This window comes from Mycetomoellerius zeteki, unplaced genomic scaffold (genome assembly GCF_001594055.1).
Source record: "Mycetomoellerius zeteki isolate Tzet28-1 unplaced genomic scaffold, Tzet1.0 scaffold578, whole genome shotgun sequence".
Taxonomy (NCBI): domain Eukaryota; kingdom Metazoa; phylum Arthropoda; class Insecta; order Hymenoptera; family Formicidae; genus Mycetomoellerius; species Mycetomoellerius zeteki.
The window spans coordinates 110,846-132,217 of NW_017257586.1; the positions used below are offsets into that span (position 1 = coordinate 110,846).

The 21,372-nt window shown below is 33.7% G+C and overlaps 4 protein-coding genes and 1 pseudogene across 7 annotated transcripts; 2 read left to right on the top strand and 3 right to left on the bottom strand.

Annotated features, from left to right (window-relative positions):
- The window catches only part of LOC108728043 (uncharacterized), a 4,013-nt pseudogene extending 2,575 nt beyond the window's left edge, over nucleotides 1–1,438 (bottom strand).
- A 2,410-nt stretch (nucleotides 1,439–3,848) lies between these two features.
- Nucleotides 3,849–5,831, top strand: LOC108728015 (uncharacterized). Its single transcript, XM_018456354.1, has one exon. The coding sequence runs from the start codon at nucleotides 3,849–3,851 to the stop codon at nucleotides 5,829–5,831; it is 1,983 nt and encodes a 660-aa protein (XP_018311856.1).
- A 940-nt stretch (nucleotides 5,832–6,771) lies between these two features.
- LOC108728041 (uncharacterized) lies at nucleotides 6,772–8,827 on the top strand. Its single transcript, XM_018456390.1, has 3 exons — nucleotides 6,772–6,895; nucleotides 6,991–7,048; nucleotides 7,778–8,827. Exons 1-3 carry the CDS (start codon nucleotides 6,772–6,774, stop codon nucleotides 8,784–8,786), a joined length of 1,191 nt encoding a protein of 396 aa, XP_018311892.1. The 3' UTR covers nucleotides 8,787–8,827.
- Nucleotides 8,828–9,693: 866 nt separating this feature from the next.
- LOC108728042 (guanylate kinase) lies at nucleotides 9,694–12,622 on the bottom strand. Of its 4 annotated transcripts, none has more exons than XR_001936872.1 (6): nucleotides 11,335–11,403; nucleotides 10,895–11,162; nucleotides 10,598–10,821; nucleotides 10,396–10,506; nucleotides 10,060–10,204; nucleotides 9,694–9,783 (listed from the first exon to the last, which is right to left on the bottom strand). XR_001936872.1 is itself a non-coding variant. In XM_018456391.1 (6 exons), exons 2-6 carry the CDS (start codon nucleotides 11,366–11,368, stop codon nucleotides 10,188–10,190), a joined length of 654 nt encoding a protein of 217 aa, XP_018311893.1. In that variant the 5' UTR covers nucleotides 11,369–11,411; nucleotides 12,485–12,622; the 3' UTR covers nucleotides 9,986–10,187. The 4 variants fall into 4 exon arrangements, 3 of the variants coding, with proteins under 3 accessions (XP_018311893.1, XP_018311895.1, XP_018311894.1); XM_018456391.1 differs by lacking the exon at nucleotides 9,694–9,783 and adding an exon at nucleotides 12,485–12,622 and having other exon boundaries at nucleotides 9,986–10,204; nucleotides 11,335–11,411; XM_018456393.1 differs by lacking the exons at nucleotides 9,694–9,783; nucleotides 11,335–11,403 and adding an exon at nucleotides 12,485–12,622 and having other exon boundaries at nucleotides 9,986–10,204.
- A 3,356-nt stretch (nucleotides 12,623–15,978) lies between these two features.
- Nucleotides 15,979–20,933, bottom strand: LOC108728016 (Ribosomal protein S6 kinase II). The gene is made up of 13 exons (XM_018456355.1): nucleotides 20,688–20,933; nucleotides 20,282–20,476; nucleotides 19,548–19,629; nucleotides 19,312–19,472; nucleotides 18,790–18,896; nucleotides 18,513–18,690; nucleotides 18,230–18,395; nucleotides 17,935–18,087; nucleotides 17,537–17,802; nucleotides 17,210–17,443; nucleotides 16,840–17,078; nucleotides 16,492–16,753; nucleotides 15,979–16,297 (listed from the first exon to the last, which is right to left on the bottom strand). The coding sequence occupies exons 1-13, from the start codon at nucleotides 20,739–20,741 to the stop codon at nucleotides 16,169–16,171; spliced, it is 2,226 nt and encodes a 741-aa protein (XP_018311857.1). The 5' UTR covers nucleotides 20,742–20,933; the 3' UTR covers nucleotides 15,979–16,168.
- Nucleotides 20,934–21,372: the final 439 nt, after the last annotated feature.

Here is a 21,372-nt window from a genome sequence, read left to right on the forward strand (position 1 = left end):
AAAAAGTAAAGGACTCTTAATTCTTGAAACAATAATAAGATAAAAAAGGGCATAATAGTATGAATTAAGAGTCCTTTACTTTTTGTTTTTTTGATTTATTGTAAGATTTTATACTGTACAATTGATATATTAAAGAAAAAAAATTAAAAATAGGAATTAAATGTAACATAATACAACGGATGCAAATAAAATACGACATTATGTCTTTATATTATTATATCTTTATATTATATGCAACAAATATTGCAATAACGTTGCAATATTACAGCAATGTTGCTGCAACATTACTACTTACAATATTAATGTTTCTGTAATATGCAGTAAGTATTCTTCAAATGTGTGCAAAACGTAATATTGCATATATGTATATTATATTGTAATATTGCTGCAACATTACATATCAATATTTCTGAAACGGACATTTTAACGTTGCTACAATATTGCTGAAATATTGCAGCAATATTTCACAATATCTGTGCAATGTTGCAATCTTGCAATGAAATCTTTCTGCAATGTTGCTGCAATATTTTTGTGCTGTACGGGTATACATATAGAAATTACGGATGTATAAAATAATTTATGTATCCATCTAACTATTTCACGATAGTCAATGGCATTATGAATTTACTCTAAGGAAAAAAATCTACAAACCGGAATTGTTGACTTTGATAAATGGATTGTAAGTGCGAACAGTTCGATCAGTTCGAACGGTGTCGTTTATGAGTATCGCCTCGGAGACAAAAACCTTGTGCACCTTACGTTTGAACCACAATGTCTTCAAAATATCATCGATTCTCGAGTTCAATTCGTTTGACAGTTCATGTTCTTCTGCAGGGAAACGAGCGAGCAGCACGATGAATCGATCGTGCGAATTCCATTCGAATATCGTACCATCCTTCGAAATTTGATCGAAGGAATGCACATCTCTGGTGAGAATTACGTGCACGTTCCTTCCAGCTACGTTATTCGATGGCATTACTCGAGAAGGAAGCGCGTCGTCGGATATAATCTTCGAGAACGATGGCCATTTTACAACTCTGTAAGCTACGTCGACGTTGTTATTCACGAAAAGATTTTCTGAATCAGGAGGCGTATAAATCTTCGACAAAATCGTTGTCTCGCACTTGTGAGTGATATCGCTTACAAAAGCTTGGAAATATTGTTCGAGAAAAATAGCGTTCCTTCTACTAGTATTTCTACTCTCAAGCACACCGTGAAATTTCACGGTTTTAATATCTTTCATAGAGCAAACGACGTTACTCCAAAATTCTATAGCGTTATACCATTGGCAATTGCTGCTTGATACTATATGCAAAGAAGCGAATACCAGCAGAGTAAATTCACAAATTATCTGTAGAGAAGAATCAATTAAATTTACAAGCAACAAGAAAGAATTTCACCAATTTACTTTTACCGTAAAGACATACCAACGTACCATGTTTGCGAATCTTAAGGGACGCGAGTGCTCTCTCATACGATCTAACACTGACACTGGAACACTTCAAATTTTCGCTCATACTCAATAATTCCAATAATTATTTACAGATAAATCATACATTACTCACCTTTATCGTTACTCTTATTGATCCTTTTTTTCGTCTCTCCCTCAATTATCGCGTCACTTTGGGTACGTTTATCTTTGATCGAGTTTCCTCGAGGGTGTTATATCTTCTATGCTTATAAAGGACACGAATATATTACGTTCTTTAGATTGTGGATAAGGTCCAATAAAAATAAGCTTATTGCCTATCGCCTTATTATCCATTATTTTTCGTATTTTTATAACGTTTCAAGAGACTTCATAGACCCTTAGTCACACTTTGTGTTTGATACATAAAGTAAATGTATCATGAAATAGTAAATACCAGATAATGGACAATTAGTAGACATGACCCAATTCGTTGGACAAAGTGATACAAAATTTTAAATATTACACTTTTAATAGTATGTACGACTATAAATAAATTTGTTATTTATAAAAATCGGTAAATATACAGAAAAGGGGAATCACCTCCAATGACCTTGACCTTGACATATGTTGTCAAGGTCATGACCCTGAGTGACCTCCAACAGCTGTTTTAGGTGGTGGTCGTCCTTCGTTAAAAAGTTATTAACAAAAAAAGTTTGAAAAATGATGCCTCCTTTTTACTATATGAAACAGAAATTTTCTGCTTTAAAGTATATTTTACAACTTTCCGCGCGAAGCGACTCTCACCCCACCACCCCCATTGCATAGGGGCGCACAACTTTTACGCGAAGCGACTTCCACCCCCCCCCTCCCTGCTTGGAGTTGCTTGCGTGGAATATGGATATAGTAGTCGTATTATAATATTAGTTGTTCACATTCCTTATCATTTTCAATTAATTTTATTCCCTTGAAATAGTAATAGGAATTATAGAAAAATATAAAAAAGCAAATAGAATGCTTTCGTTTGTTAACGGAAGTCAGTACTGGTATTTACATGCGTGAGAATCATTGCGTCACATAACTAAGCTTTTAATTTAATGACCGTCGTGAACTTGACGTATGCGAAGGGAAGTAAACGTTTGCTCAATTTACCCGAAGTAAATATTGGGGAATTGAAAAAAAAATAAGAAGGGAAACGAGATAACATTTCTAGTACAGGATAAATAAGCTAAGCGAATTACGCAAATATAACGTAGTCACGATTATTCTTCAGTCGTTTCATATTCAGCAATATACATATAATAAATTTCTCTTTTAAATTGTTCCTTGGCACTATCTAATAGCGTTTTTCACTGGTAGAGCTGATGCGCACTTTAAAGCCGTTGTACACAAATCGACGTAAAGATGTACGTTTAATAAAAATGTAGAAACGAATTAAACTATGAAATCTTCAATAAATTTTATTGTGATATTTGATAAAATATACGTTAGATATTTTATTAATTTAAATATATTACTTTTACATTCAGATTAGGTTAGTGTACAACAGTTTTAATGTGTACTGAGTGCGCACCAGTTCTACCAGTAAAAAACGCTATAAGTTTAAATAAACGCACATCCAGATCATATAATAAAGCAATAGTGCAATAACATTATTTTAATATTTTGCAGAGGAAGAAAGATTAATTATGCAAATAAGGGACTATCCTCCAATGACCTTGACCTTGACATATGTTGTCAAGGTCATGACCCCGAGTGACCTTGAATAAATTTTAACTGTCCCTTTATATTGCATAATTATCGAAGAAAGTAAATATGCATTCGCTGGCGATTTCAGCGATATAATAGAATTCTTGTTAGAACGTAAAGGATATTTGGATAAATATTTGAATGGATGTCCATCTATTTCATCACTCACATCACTTTCTCCGATGTTACGGTGCTTGACAGACAATGTGTCTTCTAATGAGCGAAGATGAAAAGAAAAAAAGGTAAATTTCGAACTCTTCCTAGAACACATTTTGTGATGATGATAAATTTCATTTTAATATTTTCTTTTCGAATTGCTATCGCAGCGAATGTACGCTCCCTCTTCAATTTCACGTCATCACGAAACATCGAATATTAATCACAACGTTAGATGTACGTGATACGTATGTACGAACTCGTCAACATGCAATAAAACCACTTGGAGCGAACGTTAACGATATTCTTGTGTCGCGATTAATTCTCGGTATTTCTATCTATAGGTATCATCCATGATTTCTATCTGCTAACGACAACCTTTAACTATATTTTTTTGCTTATTAACTATATGTGTTGATCTGTATCTATATAAAACTCGTGCCTTACTTTCTGACTTGTTTTATCATTGTTTGTGAAGCAGATCCTGCTGCATCGCTTTTGTATCAATACAGTTAAAAAACTTTCGCCAATCATAATGTCGTCGACAATATTGCTTTATTTATTGATGTTGTCAACAATAACGGCGGCGAAGACTACGGCAGATAGAACGTACAAAATCATTGTAAAAAGTGACGTATCGAGATCGGTGGAAGATGAAAACTTGAGAACTATTTTGAATTACGTTCGAAGCAAGCAGATATTCTCTTCATCGATATTTTGTCTCGTTTCTTCCGATAGTCGATCTAACTTCGTACATCATTTATCCAAGTACGTAGCGAGCGAATCTATCGTTAGCTACAAAATCACGACAAACAACCTCTCACGGAAGTATACGTGGCAGAGTCGCGTTGATCTTACATGGATTTTCATCATCGATAGTATGAATATTTTGAATTATTTTGTGCACGAACAAAGTCATATCTGGAAGGCTGTCAATCAATATTTAATAATTGTCACCACTCCAATCACGATTTCGCCGCGAGAGATTTTTCGGACAGTTTGGAAGATCTACGGTGTCTATAGGATCGTCATTATTTCGATAGAAGACGACTTTCGATGTCTAAGAAGATATCTACCGTTCGAAAAGAATCGACAAAACAAATACGGCGTCATACGTAAGATTTGTTTAATGGACCAGGAAGATAGTGTGGAGCTTTACGCCAACTTTGAGAACTTGAACGGATATCCTTTACCCGTGGTCATGTTCTCAGATTGGAAAGATATTGAAACGAATCCTTTGAAGAATATTAAAGACAATTTCAGCAAACTGGACGTGAAAGCGAAGTCGTTGTTGGAGCAAGCGATGAGAACTAAATTTCATATTACTGATCTTCCTCATTCGATCAACTCATTTAACAGAAGTTACGATCCATTTTATCGTGCTCTTCAATACATCGAAGATGGTGAGTCGGAGTTAATCATTATCAATTTCTTTGTTCATCAATATGAGGAATATCGAAGGTACGAATTCACAGCTAGCCTTTATGAGGACAAGCTATGCTTGATCGCACCCACAACTGGTTTCGTGCCGAAATCATATATGCCAATAATGTCATTTGCGTCTAATCTGTGGGTGGCTCTCGCGATATACAATATTCTCGTGTCCGTTCTATGGTTCCTCATAAAATACTGCAGCATTTCGTTTCGTCGGCAAAAGCCCATTCTCCTCCCCCTGACGAGAACGACGAAATACGTTCTTTCACAGCGATCGGATTTACCACTGAGAATACATCCTTACGTTTCGTCGTGCTTCGATCTCATCGAAACTTTGTGTTATCCGTTGAAGGAGAGCGGTGGTAGCGCCCGCGCTGATAGCACGACCGCTCAGAGAGCCTTCTTGATCGGCACACTTTTCTTCGGACTCATCGTCATCAGTCTCTATCAAAGTTGCCTCGTGTTCAGCTTGAGCGATCCCTTTCATTATCCTGAATTAAATACTTTGGAAGATATCGCTTGCTCGAATTTTACTATCATTACCAAGTATAAAAACTTAAAGGAGAATACATTCTCGGGGAATACCACTTTGGATAACAAATTGCAGAGTAAAGTCAAATTGTTAGTCTCTGAAAAGCCTACCTACGAAATAGCCGTTGGTAAGAATATGATCAGCATCGTCCGTCACTCGTCGATCGACTTGGAAGACATGTCTAAGTACTATGATGTAGACGGCAACAATTTACTTCACGTAGTTGAGGAATGCCCGACCACTTTCATGTTGTCTTACGTAATGAGGCTTCACTCACCGTACCGAGAGAGAATCAACGGATTACTGCTACGAATGCAGCAAATAGGTCTCCTTCGTTTGTGGTATGAGCAAGTGGCTTATCCGCTATACGTGGCTAACCAGAAAAGAAAGATAGACAAGAGCGAGAGAAAGATTAAACTGACCATGGAGCATTACTCTCTTACTTTCGTCGGGCTTACGATTGGTTTACTTTCTTGCATCGTGGTGTTTCTCACGGAAATTTATTTCGCCAAGAGGTCATCATACAAGTCGCTGTTTCTTCATAATAAGTAAATTATCGTTACATTACCTAGTTCATGCTGGTACACGAAAGGCTCATAGAGATAAGTCAATTGAAAGTGAAACAAGCTGATATATCGTAGTCTTCGACCACTTTCAGCAGAAAAATCAGCTTTGCAACTTGTAAAATTCCTAAATATGATTGGTTTATACATTTAGATCCAATAAAGAATTAAAGGCAAAACCAATCATACTAAATAATTTTACAACAGTTGCAAAGCTGCTTTTTCTGCTAAATGCGGTCGAAGACTGCGATATATCAGCCTGTTTCACTTTCAATTGACTTAGCTCTATGAGCCTTTCCATCGGTGATTATTTAAACCAGGCCTGTCCAATTTGAGCTCCGGAGTCAAAATGTAAAATCGAAAATTCAATGTAAGATTTCGGGGACTGTAAAGTGTTGATATAAGCTTAAATTCACTCAGATGTATCGACACTTTACAGTCCCCGAAATCTTACTCACATTGAATTTTTTTGCGTCGATGGCTTTGCGTTTTGGCTCCGGAGCCCAAATTGGAGTGGACCTCAAACAGGTCTGATCTAAACATTCAAGTACAATTTGAAATTTTTATTTTAATTAGAGAAAACTTTATATCTGATGAATTGGCTCGACACACACACACACACACACACACATCACACAATTTATATATTCTCACATAACAATACCGGATTTGATCATGATAGTTCGATCAACATCTGTTTCATTCACAACGCTTTCGAACATGAAATACGCTATCGGCTATGTCATCTATCGATTGCATGAAAAAAAGTCTTCTTTTCGTGATATAATTGTTGAAGTAATGATGTCGCGCTAACGAGTGGACGCTAAAGCAACATTCTAAAGAGAAACAGAGTTTATTTTAAGAATCTACGAAAATACGCACAACGAGCCTACGTATCTTTCTCTCTCTCTCTCTCTCTCTCTCTCTTGATGAAGAAGAAGAAGAGGAGAAGGATGAGGAAGAAGTTCAGTCGTGGGTCGTTGCTCGATTACAGAATCATGGCTTTTCAAAGATGTGCACTATTGCCAGCAATTATAATCGCTATTTGTTTAGGTATGTACTCAAATTGTCCCATGTTCAATCTATATTAAACTGCAGGATGTAAATATATGTATATATTTATATAAGTATGTGATACTCTTTCATAGATGTATCTTCCATCATCGCTACTGCCGCTGCTGTTGTGTGGAATCCGAAAACATCTAGGTAATTATTACTATCTTTAATGTACTATCAAGGCTAGGAACGTTATTTAATTTATAAAAATAACGCGTTATCGTCATTTTTTATAAAAAGTAATTCGTTATCGTTACCCGTTACTAATTTTAAAAAATAATGCATTATTTAAAAAGTAAAAATTTGTTACTTTTTCGTAACTTTTTTGTAATGCTAAAGCAGTACTGGAATTTACTTGCAACTTTCAATCGATTTTCAACTTTAAGATAAAAAAAGAATCTAAAAATTTATTCTAAACCGAAGCTATCTTCTAGCTAATGTATATCTCTATGTGTTTTCAGTATTTTTCGGAAGATGTGTGTTCTAGAGTTAATAATCAATATTAAATCTTAAAACTCTAAACTACTCTCTCTAGCAAACTTTTCTTTATATATTAATATTTCTATAATATATATATATACTTATATGTGTATAGGAATATGACTTGTAATTTACAAACGCAGATTTTATTAAAAATTTTTATTTAACATTGTTTTTAAATATTAATATCATTATTAAGAATGCATTTTGATGTTCACTGCAATACTGAAAATTTGTAATTCATGTTACTTATATGTGTACTACAAATTTTCATTATTGGCATATGATTATCGGAATGCAGCCTAAGATATGAAGTACAAAACATTTTTCGATATTTAAAGTTCTATGGACACTTGGGTAGTAATCTGAACATAAATTTTACTATCGATTGTTCTTTAGATACGTGGGTAGTTATAACTTGGACAAGGGACCGGTATTTTACGAGGCATACTATCCGGACACTCACAATAATCATGGGCAAAAGCCCTACTCTGATCAAAATACGGTGTTGGAAACGAGTTTTCAGGTGCCCTTCGAGCGCATCGCGCATTCGGAAACTGCAAATCATCCTGTTACGATTAATGAATCATTCGTCATTGTGGATAACGAGATTTTACCGAGAAAACAATGGGAAATGATAGGATCTCAACGCAATTATGACACTGCAAGTGAACTCGCACCTTTCTCCAATGAACGTTCAACGACTTTCGATGATGATAAAAATTCGCAAACTATAAATATCGAAGAAATTTCTAAGCTCGTTAGAAGAGCGATTTCCCGTGATCTAGAAAATTGGAACACTCTTGAAGGATATCTCGATCGTACCGTCCATCGACCTCAGCTGGGAATCCATTCTAGAGAAATTAATAAAAATGAAGAAGGCGGTAGTTATATGTTTCCATTAAATCGTAAATTTGTTGAAATGGATTCGTCGAAACGATCGAGTTTTGAGACGTCGTTACCTCGAAAATTGGATGTGCGTAATGCAAAAGAAAGACCTATATATTTCGAAGGAGTCGATACGAGTGGAAGTCAAAACGAAATGAGTGTCAGCGAAACACAAGCTGTTGATATACCACCGCCGATCGATATCTCCGACTCATTACCTCCAGAGAACATTTTTCAACCGCGGCCTCAATTAGTTAGATACATGTTTTTCAAGAAACCAATGCCTCCGCGACTGGACAAACAAAATGAGACGCCGATCGACCAGTCTACACCACGAACTTACGGTGACAATCTCATTCGTGAAGAAATCACCAATGATACCCGCGATAGAATAGGAGAAAATGTCAAAGTAACGTCTATCGAAATAAGCGAACAACCGCGTCACAAAACGCGTCATCATCATGGTGAATTCCCTCATCGTCATCGCTTACAACCCACTGCTTATCCGACTATTTCATAGAAACAAAATGTATGTAATTTTAATTAATTGTTAGATTTATACTGTTTACTGGCTATATCTCATATCATTAAATAATACTGACTGTACTAGCTCAATACTATTTATTGAATATACCATTAAATATACATGCAATAATTACACAATTCTTTATAACGTACTTACAATAAAATATTTTCTGTGACTTATTTTTAAGAGTTATTAATTACATCTTAAAAGTTAATTTTAAAAGTAAAGATATTCTCTCTCTGTCTAATTTACTAACTACCATGTAGAGACATATTCAGTTTAACAACATTATTAGTGCAACTTAGCCTACTCGCGATTCGATGATTTTTCTACATTAATCACATAGATTACTCGGTAAATATATTATATATATATATATATAATCTTATCAATTTTTCATCCAGCTAAGAAATAATTACAGGCTTCGAATTGTATGCACAGTGAAACAAACGTGGACGTATCAAATTTTAGATATTTTCTGCACAAGCTTATTATTTATCGATAAAAATATTATAGGAATGTTTACAGAATCCTTTTTATAATCTTAATTCTATATAGTTGGGATGCTTGTATGAAATCCAATATAAGTATCGTAATGTAAACGAGAAGTAACTACATTCCGACGCTTCTATATTGATCATGAAGATAAATACAAGGATGAAACCGCAAGTACTTTACACATAGTCTACTCTACTGGAACACAACCTTTTTTGGTGAATAGTCTCAGTTATCTACATCTATAATTTTACGTTTTATTTCTGTGAGTTACTTCTTGAACATTAAGCTAAAATTCTTATCTTAGCGCGAAAAAAACTCTTTTCACATCTCCATTAAAAAATGGATTTCTTATTTGATAAAAAAAATTAGCTACTACACGTTTATATACTAATTGAGGGAATAAAGATATTCTTTCTATACCACTTACTTATTTTAAAATTATCAGATTGGGCTTAATGCAAAAGTATGGAATACGATATAAGAATGGCAATATCTGCAATTAAAAATATGGTAAATACAGATATGCAACAATGGCTGCGTTCAGCAGAGAAAGCAGCTTTGCAACTGTTGTAAAATTCTTCAATATGATTGGTTTATACATTTAGATCTGTCAGGAACCAAAAGCAAGAACCAATCGTATTGAAGAATTTTACAACAGTTGCAAAGCTGCTTTCTCTGCTGAACGCAGCCAATGTAAAGATGTAGATTATATGGATTAGCTTCAGTTTCAACATTTAAAATTTGTGTGTGTGTGTGTGTGTGTGTGTACCTTTTAATTACATGTTTATCAGATACATCCGAAATAGTAATTTGCGAAAACATCATGGAAAACAATTCGTTATTCATGTCCAGATATGAGTTACATTCAGGGATCCATTAGATTTCAATTCTCGACTATTAGCTTGTTGTCTTGTCTAAAAAATATTTTCTGATACAGAGATATGTTACTTCTATAAAATATTAATACTAATATAAAATATTAATTCTTATAATTTGATTATTATGTTATTGCACTACCAATCACAATATTTTGGCCATAAAGATATTTATGCTATCTCACGATAGAAAAATTAATATCAAAAGAAATAAAAAACATTTGATTCACCTGTATGGCAATGAGGATTATAATTAGACAATACAAAATTGCGTAAAATCTGATACGCTTCTTCCAAATTATCATTTTCTATAACAACGTCAAAGTTACCAGGTGTTTCACCTATAAGCAAGTATGTGAAAGTTTTAGACATGAGTATGAATTTTAAATAATTTTTTTATAGTATTAATTGTGCGTATTGTATAAAGCATACCATATTCTAATTCAGATTTGGCAATCAATAATCTACGTTTCAAAGATTCTTCAGTTTCTGTGTTTCTAGCCTTTAATCGTTGCTCCAATTCCATAACAGATGGTGGTTTTATAAATATGTAAAAGGGATTCAGATCGATGCGTTTTATTTGTTTCACACCTTGTATGTCAATATCTAACACGCATATCTTTCCTAAACTTTGTACATCTTCAACCGCTTGTTTGCTACAATGGCACTTTATTTAAAAATATTGTATATCGTTTTCTACACAATTATTTAATATTTGTCTATATTTACCTCGTTCCATATAGATTCCCGCTAAATACAGCAGTTTCAATAAACTCTCCATTTTCTATTTGTTCTTGCATTTTTTCTTTGTTTGTGAAATGATAGTGAATCCCATCCTCTTCACCAGACCGTGGCATTCTAGTAGTATGAGACACCGAAAATTTGAAGGTATCAGGAAATTCATCAAACAATCGCTTTATCAGAGTACTTTTTCCAGAGCCTGATGGACCACAGAGTACTAATGGACGTAATCCTTTGTGGATCATGTTGAAACAGCCTGAAAATACATTTCCCTCCTATTCTGTCTTTTATTTGCTATACTTTGACATTTGAATAGATAACTTGAACAGTTACTTTCAAATGCACAGTATTTATGTGGTGCCATTTTGTCAGATTAAAATTTTCTTTTTTGTCATGATACCATGTATAAAACCGTGGATTCTGCATACCTATTTTTATTGTCCTAAACCATTGTATGGACATAGCGATTAAAAGGATGATGGCCGCTTATAGTAAAATTCTGACTCTGTGTAATTCAATAATAAAAGAATGGAATGAGAATATAACTATAACTAGCGGATGCTAGTTTTAAATTTTAAAATCATAAATATGTATATGATCAGTGATTTTTTATCTCGAAATAATAAATAATTATTTCCTTATCGATTAAATTGGCAAAACACTATATTAAAAAAAAAATTACGCTAGATAAACAGTGTAAATAAGATTAATATCATTTTACATTCAAATAAAATAATATAAGTGTCATTTTGAGAGCTTTGGTCAATTGCTATTTATAGCATCATGATTTCAACGGTTTTCTATAATAAAACGGGCATCGGATGAAATTTGTCGATGTAATGTGAATTTGTTATATGTATAAATAAGTGGATTGTCTTGAAAATTGTTAATTACATAAATATTCTAACAGTTGATTCAATGCTTTGGATCAACTATTTATGTTGAATCCAGCACATTGAATCAGCAATTTGTACGCTTTTACTGTTCTTTTATAACAAATCTTATCTACAATAATAGAGAAAGAAGAGTAATAGTTAACCAGATTATCTCCAGGCTGTACTTAGGTAACTTAGGCCCGATTGTACAAACGTTACTTCGACTTTAAGCAAGGCTTAAAACTCTCACTTTTTCTCTTTAAAGCCGAGAGAGAGTGGGAGAGACAAGAGATTTAAGCTTTGCTTAAAATCAAAGTAATGTTGGTGCAACTGGGCCTTAGGTTTACAAAATACAATCTTTATGAATCATTAACTAATATGCATTCTGCAATTAGGACACATATAGCGCCGACAACGATTCTTCTTACCTTTGGCACTCTATACATAAACAGGAGCAAATGATCGCAGTTATGTATAAAACAAAATACAAGCACAATATAATATAATATAATATAATAAACTTTAGCCGTCTAGTCAACCAATATTGGTAATGAGATACGTATCATACGATATGTACTCGTGGTGTCAACGATGTGTCAGATGTGTGGAATCTATGATTCCACCAGATTCCACCATGTATGTACCAACTAAAGTAGAGATGTTCGATCCAAGATTGATTTTTTTAGAAAATCGATTCTTTTACCTTTGATTTTTGGTTTTTTAGATCGATTCTTAGAGCCTCTCTCATTAACTTGGCGTGTTCAGAAATGTTATCCCGTCCAGTTATCACTTCATCCTTGTTATTTACCGAACATTAAACGATTAAACAGGGATGTCATGATACCCGTGCAGAGAGAAACATGAGAGAGGACACGAGGGCCTTTTTCATGTAACTGCAAAATGTCCCGCGCACTGCTGCCCTCTGAAGAAGAGATGTAAACGACACAAAACAATATCCATTTTTTTCAGTGCTCCTGATGGAAATAAACCGCTGAAATCGTTGAAATATTAATTTGATAGATTTATTTCAGCGATTTCAACGATTTATTTCCATTAGGAGCACCGCAAAAAAATGGATATCGTTGTGTAGTTTGCATTCACTTCTTCAGAGGCCAATAGTGCGCGGGCGTATTTTGCGGTTACAGGAAAAAGGTCCTTATGTCTAGGGTACTATGACTGTGTTCCAAAATCCACTGTCAGCGCTGAAATCTACAGTCTACGTTACGTGTACTACACATTTTCAGCACTGTCAGTGAATATTGGAACCAAGAAGACTAGAGACCAGGAGAGTCAACTCGCGTGGTGGGGGTAAGTCAAAAAACGTCCGCGGCTATTCACACGATGTGCAGCTGCACTGCGCATTGTGTGAAAGTTCGATATAAGAGCGACAAAGTGACGATTATAGAACGATAGAGCGACAACTATATAGAGCGACAGAGAGGACTAATGAAGCGCAAGAGTGGGGGAAGTTATCCGTCGCCACTTTTTGCCTCACCCCCACTACCGCTATTGGCACGAGTTGACTCTCCTGGTTCTAGTCTTCTTGATTGGAACACAGCCTATGGCTGCGATCCACTTGACGCTACAAACGCTTCGAAGCATTCTTTGATTAGTCAATTCGTAAAATTCTTTGTTTTGATTGGTCGCTCAAACGCTTCGAAGCGTTTGTAGCGTCAAGTGGACCGCAGCCTATATTAAGCAAGAATGTGCATCCGCCATATTGATTCCTAGTCAGTGCGGGAAAATTCGAACAAAGCAAAGATGCATATCATACATACTACTTTTGTAGTATGCATAGCATACTGCTTTTGTAAAAACTGAAAAAATAGCTTTATGAAATGTGATACAAGTTATTAATTATAAGTCACAGTTATTAAGTTCCTAATTATTAATTAAGAATTAATTATTTTTAAATATTTAATTTGTTTTACGAGGTAGCTTCATTAAATGTGATACAAATCTTTAATTATTTAACATATTTTCTAACTACGTCTTAATAAGTACAAACTATTACACATGTATATATAGCTTTAAGAAAATATTCGAGCTTGATTACCAAAGTATGAAATGTTACTGTTAAGAAGGATATGATGTAAATTTTTTTAATGTTTAACAGTTTCATAAAGATATATCTTTTTAAGGGGATGCTAAAGTTTTTTTTCCATCATTTCCATTCGGTGAAAAATCTCCGAATTGGATTTACAGATTGCAAAATTGTTATTACAGAATTAATTAAGCACAAACAGGACTTCAGTTGCACTGCAGAAAATCTTCATGAAAAAAATTTCATGAGAATTTATAAATACTCGGAAAGTACTTTGTATAAAGAAACTGTTCGACGAAAATTAGTTCAAATGTATATAATATATGAATTAATGAGAGCTGAAGAGAAGAAAAGAGATTCTGCATTAGACGCAATGCTCGAAAATTTTGAGTTAGACCAATTTTTACTATTGAAAGACGAGTAGTACAAGGGACTAACAATAATCTGGTGCAAGAAATGATTTTCGAAGACAGAGAAAAATTTTTCAAATATTTTCGAATAATACCAGAAATATTTGAAAAACTGTTGCAGATTGTTTCGTATACAAAACTTGAAACAATTTCTTATTTGTGAGCCAATTTCTGCTCGCATTCGACTTCAAATCTGCTTGCGATATTTAACTTCAGGAGATAGCAATATTTAATAATATTTAATTCTTGTCTCTTCACAATATTTTTTTATTAAGTCAGAAACAACCGTTTTTCTAAACTATACACGTATATGCGCGTGTGTGTGCAATGTAACGCTGGAACGCTAAAAAAATCAGCGTGAATTCGTGCTGGGGTAATGAAAACGGGCGTAAAGTCTGTTACATAGTTTACAATGGCAGTATCAATAAAGAAAATCGCTGAATATTGGTTCTCAATGATTTTTTTACTCAGATACTATTAACTTTACAGAAAAACTGCAAGAGACAAAAATTGTTTATTTTTTTCTTATAAAGTTATGAGAATTTTTTCAGAATTTTTAAATACCGTATTTTCTCATATTGGTAAAAATAATAAATGCAGTACTAAAAAATTGATAAAAAATTCTGAAAAAATTCTTAGAGTTTTATAAGAAGAAAATAAATGATTTTTGTCTCTTGCAGTTTTTCTGTAAAGTTAATAGTATCTGAGTAAAAAAATCATTGAGAACCAATATTCAGCAATTTTTAGTAATTAATATCTTGTTAATTATTACGAAAATTGCAAAATGGTAGAGGACTTTTGGATTCAGTTTTTTATTAGGAATAACACTGTATGATTAGTGTACGTTATTTCAGATTCACCCTGTATATATACATATTTAAGCCCATGACACATACAAAAACGTAAGGCCGTAAGATGTAATCAGTAAGGAAATCGTGATACGTCGTCTCAATGGCAGTATCAGTAATGGATGAGGCTGTAAGAGTAAGAAATTGACCAATTACAGTTGAATGTAAGAAGAATAATCGACTGTGATTGGCCAATTCGCTTACTGATTACGTCTTACGGCCTTATATTTTTCTATGTGCTCCCGGCTTTAGATGTATTTATTTTTTACAATAGCTTACATGAAGATTTTTGCCGGTTTTGCGCGTTGATCTGCTTTTTCACACGGCTTTTCTAACAGACAGTCGCAAGAGTATATAAATCGCATTATACATTATTTTAAAGAAAATGTAATTTAAGATTGTACTTTTCTCAAAAATAAAACGACTCTACGAGAATTTTTTCAAAACACAAAAATAATTTATACAATTATCAATTTATTTAACAAATCATTAAGGATAAGCATTACAATAAAACAATGATTACATGATTTATTCCGTTTTGCAGTTACTGTAATTTTTTTAAACTTAAATCCACATAAACATCGAGATTTTAAGTATTTTAAAATTACAAATCACGAGTTTAGGCGGAAATACACGCACACACGCATACAAGAGACACATACTTATCCGATAAACATCAAGTCAAAAAATTAATTTGACCTAACTACATTGCACAGATAAAATTTTACATGTAATATATATCGAAATCTTTAAATTATTAAATTATAATTGATTATAGCTCAACACGATTATATCAGGCAACACTTTTTCATTGGCTAAATCTATAAGATTTAGCAATTATAAGTATAAAAAAAAAATAATTAAAAAGTAACTAATTGCTTATTTCGATCATTACGCAATTAACTATAAATAAATATCACATTCGGCTCACTGTCATAAATGTTTCGTTATATACTTTCCACGACGATATTAATGTCATTTACAATATGGGCACTTTAAGCTACTTATACTTTAAAACATAATTTTGTTCTCCTAAGTATCTTCTATCTTGAGATAAAAGTTAATCTGTACAAGAGATATTAAAGTTAAACTTGGGTGAGACCACTGGATTTGCCTTGTGTCCTACGACGTGCCAATTCAGACATAACCACGGGACCAATATGCGGTGATCTTGGACTATTTGCTATTACTCTGTATGTTTCTGCAACTGCCATCTGAAATTAGGATCCAATGTGAATTATATAAATTTGTTGAAAATGTTATATAGAAAAGGAATAGTGCGACATATTTCCAAATAGATGCTACAAATGCATCTATTATTAACAATGACAACAGTCTGGACTGTTAACGAAATAAATATTTGTGAAAGTAGTTTTCGTAGTTATTACTTTTCAATAATAATATATACCTTCAGGCTCTGTGGATCTTTAATAACGTCTGGCAATACTTTTGGAGGAATACGATGTCGATTTACAATCCATGGATATTTTAAAATCATAGTTGCCGTAGGTCTTCGAGTGGGATCCAAGTGCAACATTCTCTTAACTAGTTCTTTAGCTTCGTTGGAAATATGGCACCATATCCCACTTTCCACGTCTATATATCCTGAACCAATACGATCTAATATATCGCTGGCACTATCTCCTGGACTGTTACGGAAGGGCGTGTATCTATGTATCACATGATAAAATAAAATCAATTCTGACCATTTTATAATTGCATATATTAATTATTTCATTCTCAAAGCTTTTGATACCCAGCTAGCATGATGTACAATAAAACTCCAAGTGACCAAATGTCACATGCTGCGTCATATCCTTGACGTTTTAACACTTCAGGTGCTACAAAGTTGGCTGTATAACAGGGCGTCATTAGCAAACCATTCTCCGCTCTTAATTGTGTCGCAAAGCCAAGATCACATATACAAAGTGTTGTTGGATCACCACCAAGTTTTGTGTATAGAATGTTTGATGGCTTCAAGTCTCTATGAACGACCTATTTTTTTTCTTTTTTTAAGCAACAACTTCATCGTTTCGTCGTATGTAGATGAATTTCGTATAGATGTACAAATTGAAGTAAGTATACAAAAAGTTTGTCATATTTATACATTTCAAGATTACACTTACTCCGTTCTCATGGAGATAATGCACCACACTTGTAACAGTGTAAATGACTTCGGCAGCTTCCCTTTCGGTGAAATTTCGTCTCTGTAGCAAACGATCAAGGAGTTCACCACCGCGTAAAAGTTCCAATACTAGATAGACTCGTTTATCGTCTTCATGAACCGCTCTCAACGTTAAAATGTATCGTAGTAGAATTTCTATTTCCTCCGTCGGATCTCGTTTCGATTTCTCAATCACCTATTTCGTTAAGTCATTTAGCTAACTTTTTATTTCTACTTCGCATATCTTTTCACAGATACATCTTGTTTCAACTTTTATACAGGACTTTACCTTTACAGCGTACTCCATCTTGGATGTTATATGAACAGCTAAGTAAACCACACTGTAGCTTCCTTTGCCAATTTCATGTTTAAATTCGTATTCGTCAGTTACGGAAACAGGATTAACATAGGTTGGGAAAATAGCACTAATGTTATCATAGTGTCTATATTCAGGAGATATAACGCGATCCGCATCCGTAAGTAAACAGGGTGCCACAAAACTGAATCCGCGAAATAATTCATGAGCATTTGCGCTAGGTGGTACTCCAGGAGAATCTGAAAAAATATGCCATAGTATTTTTTATAGCAAGAATATCAGGATGTGACTTTATATAATCATTAACTTGAGAATTCTACTGACAACTCTATGTCCATCCTTTTCCTTCTATTTTCAAAAAGGAGACTTACCTTTAGGCGTTTTACAGGTAAATTCGCTGTCGAAATAAAATGCATCGTCCTCCCTAACAGCTGGTTTAAACGGTGGTCTTATTTCTTTTTTATAAAGACCGTCCCAATCAATGGTAGCAAAAAAAATGTGGCTTTTAATCTCTTCCACCCCACCTAAGAAATAAAAAGATTTGCATATTTGATAAAGCAACTCTACACGATCACATACATACGATAGCAGGTATGCGTTACTGAAGTTAAACTCCATTATTTCTTTAAAACATATAAAATGTGTAAGATAAGGCAAGCCTTTTACCAGATCCAAGACGATTTGCTGGATTCCTTTTGAATAATACTCTCAAAAGCGCTTGCGCTTCTGATGAAAGATTATGCGGCATGCCGAGTTTAGCTTTCAAAATTTGCGTCATCGTTTCTTTGCGATTTGCACCTTGGAATGGAAGAGCACCTGTCAGCATTTCAAACTGAAAATTTTAAAAAGTGTCACATAATGCTTTTTGATTTTTCTTTTATAGCTATGATAATTTACGTTCAGTAATCATATCGATCTAGATGTGGTATATATAAAGTTTAACCCTAACCATTAAAACACCAAAACTCCACCAATCCGCCGTAAAAGTATGTCCTTTTCTGTTGACAATTTCTGGTGCCATATATTCAACAGTGCCACAAAATGAATATGCTTTCGAATCGTCTAAAGGTTGTTTGCTTAAGCCAAAATCTGTTAAAGATATATGGCCTTCTGTATCTAACAAAATGCTATCGCATAAAAAAAATGGTTAATTAAATATTTCAATAGCCAATGCTTGTTAAAGAAATATATGATATATATAATAGTAGTGTGTAAACAATACAAACTTTTCAGGCTTCAAATCCCGATAAATAATTCCGAGTTTATGTATATGATCCAATGCAAGTGCTAGTTCGGCCAAATAGAATTTGACATCCTCTTCTGTAAACATTACCTGAAATATTAATTATATTGATAATTATAAATATATTTGAGTTTATTCCAATGGTTATAGATCTGTTCTTTTTAGCTTAGTTCTTGCATGGTTTATCTTTCTTCCTTTTCTCTCTATATTGGAGAAATAAAAAGAAGACCTGAACTGTGCAAGTTCAGCTAAAAAGAACAGGCCTTGTGTTTTGTCTGAAAACAATGTGTGCCTTCCCACAAGCGACACAAATGATACAGTGTGACACAATGGATCATTACATCATTGTTGTTTGCCAATGTTAAACAAAGATGACATAATCATTGTGTCGCATTATGTCGCTTGTTGGAAGACACAATATTTGCTTGTGTTGTCTTGGTTATGCTAATTGTGGAGAAGTATAGACCATACGATATATATAACAATTTGTAAGCAACAATGTTACCTCCTTAGACAATCTGGAAAAGAGATCACCACCCCTTAGAAAATCTAGAATTAAATAAAGTTTTCCTTCGGTTTGGAATGCATAATGCAGCCGGACGATGAATGGATGTTCCACATCCACCAGTATATTTCTTTCCATTTTGGTTCTAACTCTATCACGAACTAAGAGAAGTGGATAATACAATAACTACAATAATTTGAGACAAATTGCAAATATTCTATAGTATTTTGAGATACCTTTTAAAGTTGCCTTCTTCAGGACTTTCATAGCATATAGAGTCCCGCTATCTTTTCCAACAACTTTTCTTACTAAAAATACCTATAAAAGTATTGAAGAAGTAAAATAAAATATGTATGCTGTACAAAGTACCAAAAAATATTTAAATATTATACATGGTGTCCCATAATTCATTTGACAACGCTCATGGGCAGGTAGAGCGAACTAAACTGAGTCAAAAAGTCCTCTATCATTTTGCAATTTTTGCAATAGTTAACAAGATATTAATTACTAAAAATCGCTGAATATTGGTTTTCAATAATTTTTTATTTACTCAAATACTATCAACTTTACAGAAAAACTGCAAAAGACAAAAATTGTTTATTTTTTTCTCATAAAGTTCTGAGAATTTTTTCAGAATTTTTTAATACTGTATATTCTTATGATAGTAAAAATAAAAAAATGCAGTACTAAAAAGTTAATAAAAAATTCTGAAAAAATTCTTAGTTTTATGAGAAGAAAATAAATAATTTTTGTCTATTGCAGTTTTTTTGTAAAATTGATAGTATTTGAGAAAAAAATTATTGAAGACCAATATTCAGCAATTTTTAATAATTAATATCTTGTTAACTATTGCGAAAATTACAAAATAATAGAGGACTTTTCGACTCAGTTTAGTCTGCTTTACCTGCCCACGAGCGTTGTCAGGCGAATTATGTGACACCCTACATATGCACTTTACACTCATTCTTACCTTGCCAAAGGATCCTTGGCCAAGAACTTTTAATAATTCAAAATGAGAGGGTTCAGCTTTCTCATAACCATCCCTTGTCATATCACGTACTTCAATTTCGTGAGATTCCGAGCAACCATTTGATCTTTCAATTAAATTTCCTTGAGTGATCATTGTTTCTTCCTGATTTTCAGCTGGAAGAATCTCTGTACTTTGCTAAACAAAAGCAAAAGACGGAAAATAAGAGTATTTTTCAAGGTGAGGTATTTTATAATCTATTATAATGTTAAAGTAAAGAAAAAAGAAACAAAAAAAAGAACAAGTATTCTTCTGAAAAAGTCGCAGTGGTTTGGAATTCGCTGTTTCAAAGAAAATTACAATCCAAGAACATTACAACTCAAGAATGTTGGGAGAAATTGAGTTTTACCTTTTCATTTGTACGATGCTCAGTCCAAGGAGCCGTTAGAGTTGCCAACGGCATTATATCTAAAGTTTTGTTTATTTTCGGGATTGCAAACGTTTTTGTGAAATGCTTATATTTTTATTAAATTGTTACTAAAATGTACAAGTGTTTATCTGCAAAAAAATTTTATTAGTTGACTCTGATTAACAAACCAACAGCAGAAAACCTCAGTCACTATTAATCACTACTACCACTCACTACTTGCTACCACTCACTACTGCTACTGCTATGTATCTATATGTATGTATGTAGCTCATGCATATATATATATATATATATATATATCCAGTATGGTAACCTAGAAGCAGTGGCCGATCATACAGTCAGGGCAAAGGTTGCAACACTTTTTTTTAAAATGAGTTTTGGAATGCAGTCTACTCACCGAGCGATTGGTTCTTATTTGTCGATCCACGAATAGGAACCAATCGTTCGTTGGGCGCATTCACACCTTGATGGAAAAGCAGAAAGCGGAAAAGCAGTGGCGAATCACAACTCGCGCTGGTAGTAAGTAGTACAAAAAGCCGAATCAGGCCTGTTCTTTTTGGCTGAACTTTTGCACCAGTTCATCTTTTTTCCTCTTCTTTCCTCCTGGAGAGAAAAGGAAGAAAGATGAACTGGTGCAAAAGTTTAGCCAAAAAGAACAGACCTA

Excerpts from the sequence above, each read along its gene's own strand:
- LOC108728015 (XM_018456354.1), top strand. The coding sequence starts at position 3,849 with ATGTCGTCGACAATATTGCTTTATTTATTGATGTTGTCAACAATAACG.
- LOC108728016 (XM_018456355.1), bottom strand. The coding sequence starts at position 20,741 with ATGCCGTTGGCAACTCTAACGGCTCCTTGGACTGAGCATCGTACAAAT. Across the intron at positions 18,897-19,311 it reads TTTCCAGATTGTCTAAGGAG|GTAATGTTTACAGAAGAGGA; the intron begins GTAACATTGTTG and ends TTAATATTTCAG. Across the intron at positions 17,444-17,536 it reads AGATGGAGTACGCTGTAAAG|GTGATTGAGAAATCGAAACG; the intron begins GTAAAGTCCTGT and ends TTAACGAAATAG.
- LOC108728042 (XM_018456391.1), bottom strand. The coding sequence starts at position 11,368 with ATGTCCATACAATGGTTTAGGACAATAAAAATAG. Across the intron at positions 11,163-11,334 it reads GTTTAGGACAATAAAAATAG|GCTGTTTCAACATGATCCAC; the intron begins GTATGCAGAATC and ends ATGTATTTTCAG. Across the intron at positions 10,507-10,597 it reads CAAATCTGAATTAGAATATG|GTGAAACACCTGGTAACTTT; the intron begins GTATGCTTTATA and ends ACTTGCTTATAG.
- LOC108728041 (XM_018456390.1), top strand. The coding sequence starts at position 6,772 with ATGAAGAAGAAGAAGAGGAGAAGGATGAGGAAGAAGTTCAGTCGTGGG. Across the intron at positions 6,896-6,990 it reads TATAATCGCTATTTGTTTAG|ATGTATCTTCCATCATCGCT; the intron begins GTATGTACTCAA and ends ACTCTTTCATAG. Across the intron at positions 7,049-7,777 it reads TGGAATCCGAAAACATCTAG|ATACGTGGGTAGTTATAACT; the intron begins GTAATTATTACT and ends ATTGTTCTTTAG.